We start from the raw sequence: 19,291 nt of genomic DNA, 5'->3' as shown, positions 1-19,291 counted from the left end.
ACCTGGATTTGAACCTGGGTCAATTGGGTTGACAAACCTACACACTGACACCAAAGGTGTTGCATGATAGCTGGGTAATTGCTAAAAAACAAAAACAGTAATAAGCCTCCCCCACCCCACCCCCGTCCGTTCAATTGCAAATACTGTTGGCCCATGTTCCTCAGCTCGACTTTCAATGGCTATTCATTTAAAATTTTGACTCCCACTACCCACTTCTTAATTATCTCAAAGTTTTCCCCTGAATCAATGCACTGGTTGTTTTCCAACACCCTCAATATTCTGTTAAATGCCCATTCAGAGAGTTTGATGAATGTTTGCCAGCTGGCCCTCACATGGAAACACACTACAAAGTCTCCTAACCTTTAAGCTTTCAAATCATTCAAGTGCTCTAACTGTTATTAGTCCCATTTTCTCTCCACATTGGAATTTATTTTCTTTCTTTTGCACAGGTCCTTTGCGGAACAGTCAGTGCTAGTAATGATACAGTCAGTGACGGATTCTTTTCTCTCCTTTATCCCTTGTAAAAGGATCTCATGAGTAATTACATGTTGTGATGCAGCGTCCTCGACTGATTCTTCCCGTTCTCTTGTGTTTAACATGAAGGCATCAGGCGCCACAGGGCTGTTCGATAAACAGTTACTAGATCGGGGCCTGCCTGTTCTCCTTGTTTGGGAATAGAGGACAGAGGTGTCTGTTGATTGCTTGTCAGAGGACTGAGTTACTGTTAATTGGTTTATTTAAAGTGGATTCATCATAGTTTGCAATTGCAATGTTGCGAGATCAGGTGAGCACAGACCTCCGCCAAGGCCCCCAAAAATTGGATAAACACCAAATTGTAAAACTTCTAGATACCAACCTCTGAATTTGGCAATAAAGTTGCTACGTTATTCACTAAAATGTAAGGTAAATTGAATTTTTTAAAAGATTACAGAAAATCCTCAAACTGCACTTTGTGTCCCTCCTTCAACCCATCCAACAAATTCAATTGTACTGTAAATTGCTGTAGTAACCTACATTTGAGACTTAGATTATAGTCTTTGATTTAATTTTTAAATGTATGAACAAGCCATCATGATGTCAAAATGGAATCAATACTGTGAATGCAAAGAAAGGAACACATCTGATGTGCCAAGGATAGGTGTGAGGCACAAAGAAGTAGGTCAGCTTGAATGTTGGACTCAAAAACTCTCACAGCTCTGAGATACTAATGCTGTGGAAAATATGACCATTATGAGTGAGGTGTAGTAATACATGGAGACAGAAAAAGCCCTATTTTATCTCCTTTTCTTTCACGCTCTGCTCTCTCTCGTTGAGTTTGAAAGTCTCTGGAGTAGGAGTTTTTGAGGACGATTCCAAAATGACTAGAATACTTGGAGACTGTTGTGTAATACCAAAGAAACTTACACTTACCAGGGAAACTAATGGAAATGAGTCATGTTTGTTCAGAGTAATTGCATCACTGCACAGACACGGGGGGGGGGGGGGATCAAGTAGGTATAGTTGAAGTTGACTGTTTAATAGTAGTTAAAGTAGTTCATGGTATGATTAGGCTTCATTTTTCTTCATTTTTTAAAAGGCATTGGCTTGGATTTGATACAATTTAAATAGTACGTATGAACTGACACTGAAGATTTCACAACTGGGGAGTCCAAGAGATCGATAACACATTTTTGATACTGAATGTGCACGTATTTGTTTAATGCAATTACGAGGGGCAGTCAAAAAGTAAGGAGCCCGATTTAATTTAACCTACTAATAATTGATTTTTTGTTCAGAATTTTTTTACAATTTGTATTTTTTTGAAGGTTTATTTTTTAAAAGTCTTGTTTAACCTTGTCCTCTTCCTGTCAGCCGTTTCGGAAATGATGTCATTGTTGGATGCCTGTCAGAGACAGATAGCTGTCATTTCATTTCTTGCTTTGGAAGAGGAACCACCACTAAACATTTTCAAAAGTTTGCAAAATATGTATGGCTACAGCACAGTCAAAATTGGGTGTCCAGGATCTAAGGCGAAGAACAAGGGCCTGCTTTGAGTGACAAGCAAAGGAGTAGCAGACCATCTATAGACCGGTTAATCTGGATAATAGTGCTAGGGTTGAGGCTCAATGTGACGAGAACACAGCCGCGGATCTTTCGGCAGCTCAACTCTTCCGACCGCATCGTCCCACCGTTTCCTCAACTTTCTCTCTTTGGGAAAGCTATGAATGCTTACCTCCTTTTTTGCAGTCCGTCCTGAATGGAAATTGCATCCAAAAGCGGTGCAGTATGGCATTTTTAACTCTTTTCGCAACGTAACAATTTTACAACAGCCATTCTACGTCATCATTCCCAGAATGCTTTGCGCACGCTAAAACACGGCGGCGATAGTGTATCAAATTATGGTAAAAAAAAACCCTTTTTTTTTTTTACTTATAGGAGTAAATTATAAATATGTACCACTGTATTTCAATCGGAGCTCACTTTAATGTTATATACATTATTTACCCTCTACTATTTTTTGGTATTTACCCTCTGTAATTAATATATCCCCTCTCATTCAATATTTGTATTTTTTTTTTGTGTGTATAAATGTATTTGGACTGCTGCATCTTTCCCCCTAGCCCAATAAGTGTTTTCTCACTTGCATCTCTTCCACAATTCTGTGTACTTTAGTCACATCCCACATTACTGCAGGGCCTGTTCAGTGAGATGGTTCCAATTTCCTTATATAACGCCCCCAATCCCTTGCCTACTTTTAGATTTTTTTCGCATGACTTTTTGGGGAGAAATCTTTGAATCAAGGAATTGTTGGACCAAGAGAGGCTTCAGAAATAAGGCACGTTTTAGAGCTCACAGTGGGTAAGGCGCTGTCTCAAATGAGGGGACTCACTCACCTCCCTGAGGAAAGTGTGTGTATCGGTTCTTTGCAGTGGCTGTAAGAGGCTTAGTTAAACTAGGAGGCCCATACATAGTAAGAAACGTACACACGTGCCTTTTGAAAGCATGCTGATCTCCATGCAAGCACACTGTTTCACGATATCTTTGTTTTCAAATACAGAGTTGCCCATTTCTAAAATCCATGCTCATAGCCAGAGGACAAATAAGATTAGCACTGTCTAAGACACAACCACAGTCTAAGATCTCCAAGAACCTTTATCATTTCACACTACTGGATGGATGATGAAGTTACTCTCTCTGGCTTTGGCTTGTGGGAATTAGATGTGTGGGTACTGGAAAATGATCAGAGGAGGAGTGGCGTGGCATTGAAAATACTGTAAATTCTCTTACAAAGTAAATGTAGATCTACTATATGTACTGGGAGCTGACATCAATGCAATGAACATAGAGAATAGGGGAAAGGGATTGAAGAGTGAATGCAAAGTAGAGAAATTGTGTAGCCAAAGAAAGTTATTTAGCTGAGATGTGCAAGAGCAGCTGATTGCATTGAAAGCAGAAAATGAATAGCAGTGAGCAGATAAATAAGTGAAGCACACCACGATGGATGACTGACGTGATGGATGAACGTGAATAGAAAAAAATGCCAGACAAAGTGAAGGTATCATTAAAATAAGGTATGGTTGGGTGTTATGATGTGTTTATATAACCAAGGGCGGCAAATATCCAGCTTGAGACAGGACCACAGTTCATCAAATGTGCTCATCATCCCCAAATGGAACAAATACCCAGAGCCTGTCACCATTTTGATGCACTCTGGTGCTGTGATGAAACCTCTGTGAGATTTGCGTGACAAGATAGCAAACAAACAAACACATGGCACTCTTTAGGCGTCTATGTTTGGTAAAATATATATATATTTTTTTTTACCAAAAACCAAAAAAACTTGGCCAAGTTTCACCTTGATTTAAAACATCCATAATCTCAAATAACTGACGTCTTGTGTGAGGAGAATGAGATTTTGATTTTGGACTGTAGTGAACTAAATGATTCTTAAAAATGTAGGTTGAATTCCTAGATGGAACTAATGGGATTCCTGTTTGCCTTAACCTTTCTAAATGAATATTCAAAACTGTTCACATGACATTTAAGAAAAAAAAAGCTTTGAAAACCTGAACATCAGATGAATTTTATAGTCCACAATTATGCAATTGTCTTGACTAGACTCTCCCCAACAAACAGTGTTACAGGATAAATCTATTCCCAGGCTTCCTTCCGAAGCACTCATTATCAAGAGCCACTTTTATTGACAAGGTCATCCATTCTTAAATATCAAATTGGCAAACTAACGCGATTGTTTTCATTAGTAGGACAATTATCGTCTGCCATATTCAATCCAAGTGAAACTGTCGTTTATTAATCTACCGGAACGTGCGGGGGGGTTATACCTACAGTATATTGTGACATTAGCAATGGACTGGAGGCCTTCACTGATTTGTTCCAATAGTGTGAAGAGCAACCTGTCCCCTTTTTAGAAGGCAAGTAAGGTAGCTTTGAATTATGGCCTGTTTGAATTGGGATTTTTACAATTTTTTTTTTTGTCCAGGTCGCTGTTCTTTATAAAAGGCACAGACACAGAATGAGGGCTACCGAGTAACCTCAACAATATACTATTGGCTTAATATCCTTCAGAGCCAGGATGACACCTTTTTATAAATAATTCCGCAACTTAAAGGGACCTAATGTAGAGACTTTTTTTGTTAAATCTGTGATATGGCAAAACAAAAAGTCTTGCATTTTGTTAAGGGTCAGGATAAAGGTGTTGATACAGAATTTATATACAGTACATTCTATTGTAGTTATATATGGTCATTCTACCATTGGTGAAGCAACAAATCTTTCCGGTTCCAATCTTGCCATTCCTTTTTTGACTTGAAACAGCATGCTTCCAAAATGCTTCTGTCAGGTCTCAGGCTACAATGAAAATATAAATGTACAAGCTGATTTGCATGTCATTTCTTATAGTTGACAGAATCACTGTACTTTGCAACTTAACTCCCATTTTTTGTGTTTTTTGAGGGTGTTTAATTTAAATTTGTCCTCTAGGGTCCCAGATGATGGGAGTATGTTGTGTTGTTCTTCTTCTTATTATTATTATTCTTTTTTAATTTGTTTGTCGTCCCACTATTGAAGGAATGGTCTCATTTGTATGCATTGTCCCGCTCAAATCTGTGTCACCACGGGACTCCGTCCCCATAGGTCTGCATTACTTCAGGCACCAAGCCTCCCATGTACGTCCTTTACATCCTGCATACAAACCAGTACACCAAATTAAAATGTGTCCCGAGAGATTTAATAGCAGGTGGTGTCCAGTGGGAAAGTTAGTGCACAACGATTACCTCCAATTAGGTTAAGAAGTGTGTTAATGAATGTCTACCTATTTAAGGGCTTAATATCCTCATTTATTTTGTCTTGTTAAACATGATGAATGTGTTTTCTTTTAGCTTGTTCTGCAGACTTTTATGTATTTTGTGATTTCTTAAGGCATACTTGATTCTTGCAGGTTAATCGTACACTTTTTAGCTCCCGTGATCTCTGCGAATATGTATTTACATGTGGTATGGTATGTTCTAACATAAAGATTCTTTTTTTAAAACTCATAATAATAATCAAAAGCTACTTGGTTAAAACTGCATAAATATGTTCTAAAAAAAATCATAAACCAAGATAAAATTCTTCTAAACCACTGTATAAATGTGTTTTGTATGTTGCCAACTCTTTCAAACTGTTTGTTAAACTTTAAGGCAACAGCGACATTGAGCGCTATCAAATGGCAAATAAGAAAATCCCATTCAAATATACCCGGCCAGTAGAAGATTGGCTTCAGGAGAAAGGTAAATCTCTATCCAATTTCTCAGTTGTACATCTTTGATTTGCTCTCATTCCATCGGCTTGTTCCCTTACGACCTCCGAGAATGAGTAACCATCCCTTAAACCCTTTAAAAACATGTAAAATATTGAATTTCAGTGTTTGCCTCCATTTTTGATTTACACTTTGCGTCTCATTGCGTCTTTTGTCATTGTCATCATTTAAAACTTTGGTTGTATCCTGAAAACCAGTTAAAGGGACTGGGAAGGAAGTTGAAAAAAAAATCCCTAGAAAGGAGTTCCAAACCTCCCCCCCCCATTCCCGCAACCCTTCTTTTATAGATGCATAATCAAGTTTATGACTGAGCATAATAAGATTATAAACGACTTTTAAAGTTAAATGCACAAAACCAATATAACCTGATTATAAAGTCCCTTTAACAAGAGCTAAAACATCTCTTAAAAAAAATGCCATTAAGTGCTACTGCCTGCATGACTGCACATGTGCTATTTCATTTTTGTTTTTGTGACATGAGCATCTTGTCCCCTGATCCAACCCCTCCTCATTCTGTGTTCCCAATATAATGTATTATGGCGTGCACATAACAAGCTTGCATTATACCAATGAGCTTTCTAATTGCCAACCCTATCTTGTAGACTGTAAATCAGAGTATTTTCATCTCATAATGAATTCATGGTGTGGCAGTGTGTTTTCACAGTATTTGGGCATATCTATAATGACGTTATTTTTCATTCATTTGACATGTGGTGAGTGTGTATTGCTCATTCTTTATCGTAACATCTGTCAAGTTTTTTTCTCAAACCTTTTACTACATGAGCCCACAGATTTGTGAAGAGAATGTTAGGAGTGCAACATCTGTAATCCATATTTTTCTGATGTGTAAGACTACATCGCATCAGTTACTTTTAAGCATTAGGGCTTTTACATTTACTGTACATACTGTAACTTTAGGTGTACCTGGACAAGGTAATTAGAGCTTTATCAAAATAACATTAATGCTCAGTTTTGATGATGCAGATTATCTTTTCTTTATGGTAAGTAATCAAGCGTTGTAATCTTTAACACAGCTCTTGTGTGGGTTTGAATGAGATTATGCAGCTGTACTTAATGTAGTGTCCAGTATGTATATTAAAAAAAAAAATAATAATTCTCATGTAGCAGTATTTTGTTGTTAAATATAAAAGTTTCACCAGTTTATACCATGAAACTTTCTACATTCACATCCATTTTAGCAATCAAGCTAATAATATTAATTTACAAATATTTGGGTTTTTTTTTCTATTCAATATGTAGAATCCTTTTTTATAGTATCTATATAACTCGCATCCTCCTGTCACAGGCCGGCAGCTCACTATCTTCAACACCCAAGCGACTATTTCAATCGGTGGAAACGACCGTAAGCGGCCTTACCAGGGCCAGCTTTCAGGCCTCTACTACAATGGCCTCAAGGTCCTCAACATGGCCGCCGAAGGCCACGTCAATATCAAGGTGAACGGCAGTGTTCGGCTGGTGGGGGATGTGCCGGCCAGTAGGGGCGCGGCACGCACAACCACCTCAGTACCGCCTGAGATGTCCACCACCTTTATCGAGACCACTACCACCTTGTCTACAACCACCACTCGCAAGCAGCGCTCACCACCCACAATCCAGGTAAGTCTACCAGCCTTAGGATAACATTTCCTTCTAACGCAATTTCTCCTGTTACTGTTTTTAATTGAGAGGAGAGAAAAAAATGACCAAAAGAAACATTGAAGGCCTTATTTACTGAAGGTTAGGACGGGCAAAAACAGGCACAAATTTGATTGCTCATGCAAACAGATGTAGAAAGTGATCTACTACCCGGGCGCTTTCTGGGAGGAGTACATGCAAATACGTAAATTTGGTATGTGTAATGTGATTTATCAAACCTGAGATATATTGCAATAGCTGATTGTGTGTCTTTAAATATAGCATCTGAAAGGAAGGTGTAGGAGCGCAGAGTATTGCCAGCATATCCATCCATCCATCCATTTTCTACCGCTTATCCGAGGTCGGGTAGCGGGGGCAGTAGCTTTAGCAGGGAAGCCCAGACTTCCCTCTCCCTAGCCACTTCATTCAGCTCTTCCGGGGGGATCCCGAGGCGTTCCCAGGCCACTCATTTCGGAGGAAACTCATTTCGGCCGCTTGTATCCGGGATCTTGTTCTTTCGGTCACGACCCACAGCTCGTGACCATAGGTGAGGGTAGGAACGAAGATCGACCGGTAAATTGAGAGCTTCGCCTTTCGGCTTAGCTCTTTCTTTACCACAACGGACCGATACAAAGTCCGCATCACTGCAGACGCTGCACCGATCCGCCTGTCGATCTCCCGTTCCATTCTTCCCTCACTCGTGAACAAGACCCCAAGATACTTGAATTCCTCCACTTGGGGCAGGATCTCATCCCCGACCTGGGGAGGGCACGCCACGCTTTTCCGACTGAGGACCATGGTCTCAGATTTGGAGGTGCTGATTCTCATCCCAGCCGCTTCACACTCGGCTGCAAACCGCTCCGGTGAGAGTTGGAGATGTGGAAAAAAATTAACTTAAATAATTTTAGCAAATGGCTGCAATATAAAAAAGAATGCAAAATTTAAGGGGGTCTGAGTACTTTCGTACCACCTGTAGGTTGTTGCAAATGGAAGCATGATATTCAGTGCTCTATTGGTAGTTTTGAAGGCTTTATTGCCTCATTCACAAGCCTGCCGTTACATACAGTACTACGCAGTGCAGGCTTGGTGCAAGAGAATCACCTGTAGTGAAAAACCGAGATTTTTAAGTAGGGCTGCTAATATTGTCTCTTCAATACAGTTTTTAGTTCTCTTTGCGACCCAATACCAAATGAAATACAGTACATGCCCTGGTCATTGGGGACCGCTGTCTTACAGTACTCTACTGAGCAGCAAGAAACATGTCTAGGCTTTCCTGTGGCCACATAGATTTGATTTCCATTTGTATCATCACTCTTAGCCTTCTGTGATGAAGTCCTAAGAAAAGAATAAAAAGCTGAAGAAAAAGTAGAATTGAGTTTATCTCTTGAGTGCCGTCTCAAGATTTACTGATGTCTTGTTTGACACCACGCACGATGACTCTTTGAGATGTTTTTGTGCAACGTTTGAGTCGTAATTTTATTTATCTGACCCGTGGCGCATAGCAGGAAAGAAAAATCTGATTTGTGTGACTTGAACCATATATTTGAAATCCACCCTTAAAGAATCCTCTTCCTTCCAATAAAGCAAAATGTATATGGTCAGTACCCAAGATGCACCATCACTCATGTTTGTGTATGTGTGTGAGTGCCAGCGTGTATGTTTAGCAGACCGAAACACACATTTCGGTCTCTCCTTGCAAATCAATTTTCAGTCCACTTCACAAACAATTGCTGTCTCTTGTCTCTCAGGTGAGATTTAGCAAATCCCTCAACCCGTTCGGATCACCACAGTGAGCACCAGGTGGCAAGAGCCAATCTCAAGCTTAATTAATGATCGCTCCGAGGGGACATAGACACAAAAGATGCTTTTCTTTTCTTCTCCTCTCTAATTCATTGTGTGCTCCGCGGCTAATCTGAGGGTCAGACATGTTTGCTTGGTCTCTTGAAATATTCCCAAGACCTTTACAGAATTAGAGCCAGGGGACCTTCCTATACCTTTCCTTCCATACATAAATATTTCAGATTATTTATATTTCACAGCACGGTGCAAGACTGGTTAGCATATCTGCCTGACAGTTCTGAGGAACCGGGTTCAAATCCGGCCTGGCCTGTGTGGCACGGTAGGTTATTTGAAGACTCGAAATTGCCCGTAAGTGTGAGTGTGAGTACGAATGTTTTTTTTTGTTTATATGTGACCTGTGATTGGCTGGCGACCAGTTCAGGGTGTACGCCTCCTCTCGCCCAGAGTCGGCTGGGATAGGCTCTACTGCGCCCGTGACCCTAGTGAGGATAAGCGGTCCGGAAAATGGATGGATGGATTCTATTTCCATTGTTTCTTTAGTGAAAACTGCTTTCCAAATAAGAACAAATTGGATGACGAATAGTATAGGAATTTGTGGTTCCACTCTTATGATCTTCTACTTGTGTGATCATAATAGTTTGTTGCTCACTGTTAGAACACCAGCAGCTCACTGTGGGGCGATTAAACCACAGGCGCATCGTAATGGCTGTCCCCTCTGTCTCTCACACTTAGTATAGAACCATAGGAAATGTTTGTTCACGTGTGTGTGCGCGCGCGTGTGTCTGTGCATGTGTGTGTAAACCTGCTGTCTTGTCAGCCGGGCGCTGGCCCAACTAGGTGCAAACAATGTTACCTACTCATATGCAGCGTGTGTTTCGGACGGCAGCTCAGGCTCTGACTAGGGACGGGTTCACCTCATGCTGCGGCGACTCCAGTGATGTCTGACTGTTTGAAAACCTTATACACGTGTCCAATTAAAATGCAAACCTGCCGTGGAAGCAACAAAGTCCCAAGATAAGCCTGAGCACATACAGTAGGCAGTGTTGACTTCCCACTATGCAAAGGGATAAAAGCAGCTGAGTGTAACATATCACTGCAGTCGCGAAGATTTAAATGGCCCTTAATTATACTGCATATCTTTTTGAATAATTGCGGATTAAGTAATGTTATTGGGGGAATTTACATCTTAAATCCAGGTTCCTCTTCTTTAAGAACAGATGACATCTAACGCACAGCCGGTGCCAGCACACTTACATGGATTATACAAGTGGAACAGTCACTTATTAAATCTTGCGCTAAGCCTTATCAAAAAGTTAAGAATTTGCATTGTGAGCCTATATTCTCTTTGGTCTTTCATTAACCTTTTTTTCCACTGTGATTGTAACAACATTACGATTAATTTCCTTGGCGATTATTCATTTACTTACTGACTTACTTCTAATTATAGTCAACATCTAAATAGCTAAAGGGGTAAACTTGAAATGTTTTGGTTGAGTCCACCACAAAAAGGCTACTAGTGATAAGAAACCATGGAACCGGAAGTGAAACATTAAAATATGAGCAATATGGTTCATTAATATCAGTTACATATACAAATGAATTCTTAAAAGCGCTTTCTGGATTGGGGATGATTATTGAGGTTCCACTTTATTTGTTTTCTTCCTTTAGTTTTCATTCTTATTCTTGCTATTCATACTAAATTGTGTGCTTGGCTGAAGCAGCCTTTTTTTTGGGGTATATTTTCCTTTCTGTTTGTTATTTTCTTCCTATGCATGTATTCCAGTGGTACTCTACATACGTTGATTAATACAACAGTATATAATTAGCTTGTTAACACCATTCTACGGTTCTCTATGGTTTTGCCATATTTTTAATCCTATTGCAGCTTTTTTATCACCCTCATTTCTTATCCTCAAAAACAGCATGGCAGCATTTCAGACTATTCTATGAAGGTTACGTGTTAATATGAATGTTTTTATAATTTTTGCTTAACACATAACGGAGTTTTGATGTGTGGTTAGCAGAGTTTGCCATTAAAGATGGAAGACAGGGTGCAGATACTCTTTTTTTCTGTGAATTGTAACAGCAGGTGAACACGTGTTAATCATGGGGGATACGTACCAGACCCAACCTTGTCTCCTTATGGAAATATTCATATACCTGTTTCAGCTTCGTAGCCGACAGCTGCACAATGTAATGACACCCGACATCAAAGTAACCTTTCCAAAAGATCTGTTCTGAGTTGCACTTTTGTAGCGGTATCATTCATTCATCGTACCAAAAGTTGTTTTCAATATTTTGTTACGCCAATTTGAATTGTTGCTTCTAATAGCAGTGAGTAACGGGTTATTGTGTCAGTGTACATGTATGGTCATTCATTCAAGAAGGTTCGGACTGGTCAAATTTCTCTATGACTGATTACTTGTCTGCTAAATGAAGTACTTAATTTGGTTTGCATTCATTAAGAGCTGAACTCAAATGGGACCCCTGGCTGAGTTGGAAGATGTGAAGCTGCCAGTGTCAGCCATTACATAACGCCCGCATTGATTTGGTATAACACCCTTGAAGTCATAATGGCCGTCCACTGTGAGAAATTGTGAAAAGGATTGAAGGAAGGAAGCTCAGAATGGATCCTACAAGGAGAAAGTGTAATTTATATTTGTTTCACCCTTCACATAATGTGACAATGCACTTCCAAACTAAACATATTTCTTTTGTTATTGTTAAAGTAATAAGCACAGGGTCATTTAAAGGACTTTAGGCAAAAATCATAAAAATCACAAACACTAGACTCCATCCATGGATATAGGGCACAACCTCAGAAAATGTACACACTGTAATGAACAATTCTCTTAGAATACCATTACCATTACATTATTCTATATTCCGTGGCAATGGGTTCCCATGGGAACATAGTAGAAAAAAATACATACAGTATAATGCAAGTTCTGTATCAGATTACATCCATAACTGGGACGACATGCAGTATGTTCCAGGAACACGAATGCCACTTTCACAAAGTACCAGTCTCTTGTAAAATGGCAAATTGTATTGCATGATGCACTCAAGACACTATAGTCTGCCATCACTTTACAGTGGTTATGACGTTTCTTCCACCTTCCTGTTCTTCAAAATTCCTTTGCTTAAAAACTGTTTTAGAAAGTAACCCATCTAATGTGGTCCCAATTTGTTCATATTTTTCAAATGAACTTCCAATGCAAGCCTTTAGCGCCGATTGTTGCTTGATTGAATGTCGACCTATCCAGAGTGTAATCTACCTTTCATCCTAAATCAATACATTTTTTAATATATAAAAATCTAAAAAATAGTCTCTGTGACTAGCTGAACTCATATTTCATGTACAGCAAAATGGCTTCGGCATTCTTTCTTGTGAGAGCAAAGCATTTTATTTCAGTCATTATTTTTGCACTCAAGTTTTAATTTGTTTCCCTCAGGGGTCAAAGTCATCTGCAAACATGATTATGGAGTATGCATCGATTGTTAGATGTTTTGTTGAGCATCAATCAGAGGTCTCACCATTCATCGATTAATCGACAACCAATCGATCATCAAATTAATCGGCAACTACTTTGATAACTAAGTAGTCATTTAGAGCTATTGTTTCACTTAAAATTGTCCAAATCCTGATTTCAGCCGCTTAACGGTACATATCTGCTTTCTGTAGTCCTTCATTCAAAAAGGACTGATTACCTTTCATCGAAATACAGACATTAAGACATTTGGAAGTTGTTTTTACTTTGGAAACATTTTTGCCAATTTTCTGAGATGTTACGGACCACACCAGTAACTGAATCATAATCAATGAATGGAAACAATGTGTCAGTTGAATCTATTGAAAAAAAGAATCATTATTTGCAGCCATACTATGACTAACCGGTAGTAATTGAACCTGAAGCAGCCTCAGAAGTGGATATCAAGAAGTAGCTAAGACCAGAGTAGCTCTCAGTTTCAAAAAGGTTGGCGAGTACATCACTCCCTCTCGTGTGACGTTGCTTAATCGTAGTTTGTTTGGTTTTGTTTAATCATTAAACAATACCAAATGAACAACAATAATTGGTTAGTAAACAGTAATCAGAAAAAATCATTGGCAATCAACTTGAATGCAAAATAAATTCAATCGATTAATCGATCGAATAATTGATTCTAAAAAGTTGTCCATAGTGACAGCCCTAACCTCAATTTAAAGCATGTCTTTGATAATAGCTAGCGCTTACATTCGAACATAACATGTCTTATTTGTAAAAATCAACAAAAGGTCTTCAGGCTTGTCAGTAATGCAGTCTAAGTGTGAGTAAGTCTGTTTGTCGCAAGGCTTCCCTGATGACCTTGTACACTGCGGCAGGGGGGTGATTAAGGATCAGGGCTGAAGACCATTTCCTTTTCCAGTGGAAGATGAACGACCCTGTTTGAAAGTGGCTGCCTTTGGCCTCCGGGCAATTACAGTTTCCTGTGTGCCAGCAGCCCTTGCTGTGCCGTGTACGCTGGACGGTCCTTGAGAAAAAGACAAATAATCGCCTCATAGCCAATTTTGCTGAAACCAAGACGGCGAAGTTGAACACTTTCTTTTGTTTGCTTTATTCACCTTTTCCAATTAGACGCCCTCTTCACATCCTGCATTTGACCCTTCCTCTTTATAGCTCTATAAACCCATAAAACATCATTGGAAATAGCAATATTTGGTTTAGGAGATGATTAAACCTTGAGACTTTGGCACTGTGAGTTGAATCTGAGTCTCATTATGTTTGAATTGAAACACTAAATTGAAGGAGAAGCATGACTTCGACATCCCACCTTTCCCCACTAATGTTCAAATCAAATAATAATGATAATCATTTTTATTTTTATTTTTATTTTATTTTTTTACATCTTACAGTCTGTGATGCCATTTCTATCATTGTCCCTTTTTAGCCCATTTTATATCTGGCACAGAGTGAAGAACACGGACTGAACAAGTTATGGCAATGTGACAGATAAGAATAGGGCACAGTGCCATTGATTCGCCTTGTAATACAAGCGTGTGCCTTGTCAGCCTGCCAAAGCTCAGATTGGACATGATAACAAGCATAACAGACAGTCCTCAACTTCCCTAACACTCACTAGAGGGACAGGCAGTAGTGAGATAGATAGAAAGTAGAGCTTAAAGTCAAACATCTGAGTTCACCCTGAGAAGAGATGCGGCATTAAGTATCTCTATGGAACATACATAAGTGGACAAAGTTGTTGGCACGCTTCCATTACATCAAGAAAGACCCACAATGGGCACTGAAATAACTTGCAACTGAAAATGGGCCTGTCATGTACAAGCCTCTTTGGGGGCTTGGAGAAATGGTTTGATTGCCTCAAAATATTCAATTAAAGGTACCATCTTTTTAGTCTAATCCAGCGTCATTATTTGTTTTAATGATTCTGTTCAACCACAACTCAAAAGAAATTACTGATTTTCATTCGATACATATTGTTTCATATATTTTGACTGGTCAGTTATTTCATGGACCGTGGTGGGTTTTTCTTTAGTAGAAGGTTACCAATGACGATGTCCATGTCTGTATGAAGTATATAAAAGTTGAAAGTGACCAAGCAACACCTCGGGGAATAGTAAGAAGTTGCTTTGAATCCTGTCTTTGATATGCCCTTGCCTCTGCTCCGTCACTTTGATCTCTCAACGTGTAACCATATTGCATATCCATGGCAACTGTCTGCTGGGATGCAGTGCTTGAGGAAAATGGATTTGTCTGGGTTCTTCTTTCTTTTTCTCATCTGCTCAAAAAAAAAAGTTTTAGCCATCAGGCATTCTGCCTTTGTAAATAAACCAAATTGGGTATGATAGGAGTAATGGGGTTCCATAATGTGTTGTTTCTCAAAAGGCATTGTTTCTCGCTTTCCTTCATCCTTTAGGGCAGAAAAGCGTTTGAAGGTCATTTATTCTGACTGTGGTGTGTTCAAGAGCAACTTCCATGATGATATGACTCAGTGGAATATAGTCTTGCGCTTGTGTTCCTATTCGCCTTTCCAGGCAGCACTATCATGCACATACTTCGTCATGTTTGGAGGCCTGGAGCTTTTTAGACTTTACATTGCTTTTATTGACCCCAAGGAAGACAATAGACTATCGAGGCAGCTGAAGCTGTCAAGGAGCCGTTGCAACTTTAGAAAATATATTTTGTAACACCATGACCACTACGAGTTATACTACTGCTATTACTACTGAATTGCAAGCGGACAACAGCAGCATCCTCTTTTACATGATTCTAGCTTGTAAAACCTGCTGCTGAAATGACACAATCCTCAGTTGTTACAAACGATGCGTAGTTTAACCAACTGTCCATATTATATATCTGTGATACGATGGTGCCTTGAGATATGACTTTAATTCCTTCTGTGACCATGCTCTTAACTCAGAATCATCTCAAATCATCATCTTTCCTCAATAAGAAATGTGTAGTTTGTTTTTTGTTAAGAAAATTAGCCCTATCTAATATTGTAGCGTATAAAAACATACACTGATGACATAATTAAATAGAATGTAAAAATTCAACTGTTTTTTTGCTTCAATTAAATGGGCATTGTGCTGCTCCTTCTGCGGTGTGCATCTTGTCCCCCTGTGGGCAGTATAGTCGAGACACGCACGAAGAAGAGTTTAAGAACTGACTCAACCAAGAAGTTTTGCACTTGACTCATTAAGCTGCTGTAATATTTTCACAAAGCATAATGACTACTGTATATGCCTGTATTGTTATATTGTCTGTCAAAATTGTCTTAAGCCACCATTTGTGTTCAAATATCAGTTGCTTCAATGTTTATAGCCCTGCTCTTTGTTAGCGTGTATATAGTGTTTTACATTGTTTGTTAGCATTAAGCTAACTGACTTTATTAAGGCAAAGCTTATGTGGTTGTTTTAAATGTGTAATTCTCTTTAGTCTGACGGTAAACTTCTACTGGGAGTGCCATTAAACATTTTGAAGTTTTTTGTTTTTTTTTGGGGGGGGGGAATTGTTCACTATAGGCCTATGCCAAACTGCTGCTTGTTGCGAAGTGAGTTGAGTTCTAAAATTTTTGCTCTCAAGTCAAAACAAAACAAATCGGCCGAATGACAGCTCGTATTTCAAAAATTAGTCGGGTCACTCATATTTCAAGGCACCACTGTACACTACTGGCATTGCTATATGGTTGTTCAACACAAGGCATGTAGGTAGTTCAGAATTTGTAATTAAATGATGTTGAGAACCAGTGTCTTGCGCCATCCTCTTTGTTGTTGTTTTTGTTGTGGTGGTGGTGGTGGTGGTAAGCTGGTTGTTTCAGTTGTGAACATAAAAGCTTTGAGTTCTGAATTATCACCTAGAAGGCTGACGGTCTGTATTGATCCCATGAGGAATCCTCCTGGTTGATGTGCAGAAGCAGTCAGAAGTAAAAGATGTTTTAATGAGGACTGCTTATTTATTGATTTTGCTGCTGTGTTTGTTTGCGGCGTTAAGACTGAAGGATGTCATCGATAATCAGGCCTGATGTTTCGACTGTCTTTCACACACAAGCAGTAAACAACATATATATTATGTTATAGTTTCTGACAGAATAGACACCATGGGCCCTATTTTCATGACCGGCGTAAAGCCGACAAGGTGGCCGCCCCATCTGTGAGTCAGGAGCTTTTACCAAGAATATTTGTCTTGATTGTCTAGTCAAAACTAATTAAACTAACACATCATGTAGAAAGTAACTTGTTTTTAGACAGTTTTGACTTTTTTCAAGTTAATTTTGAATTGGAATAAGCACGAGAAAAAAAATGCCAGTGGAGTAAGTTTCTACTGGCAATTTTATTTTTTTTTTATTGAAAAAAGATAAATACACTTGATTTTTGAGTTTTTGCAGTGTATTAAATAAAGAATGAGCTGGTGATAACCGCTAGTCTCTTTAAATATGTCTGCCTGTGCCATGATCAAATTTGCGCACTGGGGCACAGTCTTGCTGGAGCAGAAAAGGTTCTTCCCCGAAATGTTCATGTCACTCCCATGACCTGGAATAAAATGCCAACCAAAACTTTTGAGGAGAATAATTACACCAAAATGAATAAATGTTTTGCTACCAGAGTATATCCCACTCTATGTTATTGAGATTTAGAGAATTGGATTCCCCCAGCTGTGAAATCGGTTATTGTAGTCCTGTTGGCCAAACACATCATTATGCTCTGCCACTGTAGGCTCCCTTCCCAGCACACATGCATAGTATATGGCTTTTTGCATCCCACCAACTCCCCGTTTTTTTGTTTGTTTGTTTTTTGGCAGCCTCATCTTGTTGTAGTCCCATGGAGGGAAGAATGAGCTCTGTGTGTCACTTCACTGGCTCTGTATTAAGCAAAGGCACCTTCGGGCCTTCGCGAGGAGTGCTTCAATCACAACCGCTGATGCAGGGATGCATCATGCGTTTCATTAAAACTAATTCATCCATCCATTTTCTGAGCCGCTTCTCCTCAATAGGGTCGCGGGCGTGCTGGAGCCTATCCCAGCTATCATCGGGCAGGAGGCAGTAATTCTAAAATATAACACTTTATGGCGGCACGGTGGACGACTGGTTAGAGCGTGTGCCTCACAGTTCTGAGGACCGTGGTTCAATCCCCGGCCCCGCCTGTGTGGAGTTTGCATGTTCTCCCCGTGCCTGCGTGGGTTTTCTCCGGGCACTCCGGTTTCCTCCCACATCCCCAAAACACGCATGGTAGGTTAATTGAAGACTCTAAATTGCCCGTAGGTGTGAATGTGAGTGTGAATGGTTGTTTGTTTGTATGTGCCCTGCGATTGGCTGGCAACCAGTTCAGGGTGTACCCCGCCTCCTGCCCGATGATAGCTGGGATTGGCTTGTGATCATAAGCGTCTCAGAAAATGGATGGATGGATGGATATAACACTTTATTTCTATAAATCTCTGCAAGTGTTTCCATGTTCGAATGATCACTTCTGCAATATTACTAGGAAATCACAATGTCCCATCACTGGTGAGCTATTTTTAGAACAGGTCCGCAGGCTGTGGTCCTTGGGGGCAACTTGGTGCCAAGGGGCACCATGTTACTGAACCCTGACAAGTTGCTCTCCTAAATGTGGAAAAGCGAAGCTTGACACTAATATTGAGGAAGATACTTTATATTAGGGTTCCTCTGTTCTTTTTTAAATGTATTTAAACAAAAGGATGGGCAAAATAGCAATTATAGTAAAATTACCAAGTGTGACCAGTCTGTGACTATAATAAAGTTGAATTATTATAGCCAATGTTGTATAAGTATTGAAAAAGAAGTGTACAGGAATGCAGGATTAAGTCCATTCGGGTGGAAACTGTTGGAAGCAACTCTGAAGTGGTTATTTCATGTCTCTGTGTCCCTGCCGCCTACATCTGTGGTCATCATCATCATCATCATCATCATCATAACAAGCAGTAACCCTCTTTCAGCAATAACCAAGCCATTTACACACATAATGTGGCTTCAATAAATAATGTTATGTTTACCAGGGGGCTGCACTTTATATCCGTTTTGTTTAAACCTGCCACTTTCCAGCCTCTTAATGCCTGAGTACTTAATGTGTAAACAAACATGACATTATAACATGCTAGTAACGTTAGATGTTAGCAATGAGCTTTTAAAAAAATCCTCGTCACCAGTAAAGTGCATGCTGCGGAGGCGGCCCATTTCAAAGCAGCAGCCTGAGCAGGGCTGGGGCGCCTTTCATTATCCTGTCAAAGCCAATGATATTTAGAGCCCCATGCACGCAGCAGCACTGCAAAACTCAATCAGTGTTCTGATTTCATAACCCTGCCTGGTGACAGCACCTGCTTTATTACCCTGCTGATTCATTCTAATAAACAGCAGCTGCCTGGCGCAGCTTAAAATACAACCTGCCCCCCTCCCCATCTTGTCCTTCTTGGTTTGCCCCAAAAGACGAAAGAACGAGGGGAAAGGAGGGGAAATGTTACCAAAAAAATGGATGCGCAGGTTAATTATGTAACTTTTGCAAATCCAATGAAAGCAGTTAGTGGTTCTGTGTGTCTGCTAAATATG

The 19,291-nt window shown here is 39.7% G+C and overlaps 1 protein-coding gene across 15 annotated transcripts in view; it reads left to right on the top strand.

Moving 5' to 3' along the window:
* The window catches only part of nrxn3b (neurexin 3b), a 290,616-nt gene that overhangs the window by 244,260 nt on the left and 27,065 nt on the right, over positions 1–19,291 (top strand). For 12 of the 15 annotated variants that reach the window (XR_009785543.1, XR_009785542.1, XR_009785544.1 and 9 more), the window contains 2 exons: positions 5,679–5,768; positions 7,104–7,414. Coding sequence is in view for 12 of the 15 variants with exons in the window: in XM_061754823.1 (XP_061610807.1) it covers positions 5,679–5,768; positions 7,104–7,414 (401 nt within the window). In the remaining 3 variants the exon portion in view is untranslated. The remainder of the gene's footprint in view (positions 1–5,678; positions 5,769–7,103; positions 7,415–19,291) is intronic. The other 3 variants (XM_061754820.1, XM_061754819.1, XM_061754825.1) reach the window with 1 other exon arrangement.

The sequence above is a fragment of the Phyllopteryx taeniolatus genome, chromosome 18, assembly GCF_024500385.1.
Source record: "Phyllopteryx taeniolatus isolate TA_2022b chromosome 18, UOR_Ptae_1.2, whole genome shotgun sequence".
NCBI lineage: Eukaryota > Metazoa > Chordata > Actinopteri > Syngnathiformes > Syngnathidae > Phyllopteryx > Phyllopteryx taeniolatus.
Note: the sequence above shows the minus strand (reverse complement) of the source record. Positions and strands in the feature narration are given on the sequence as shown.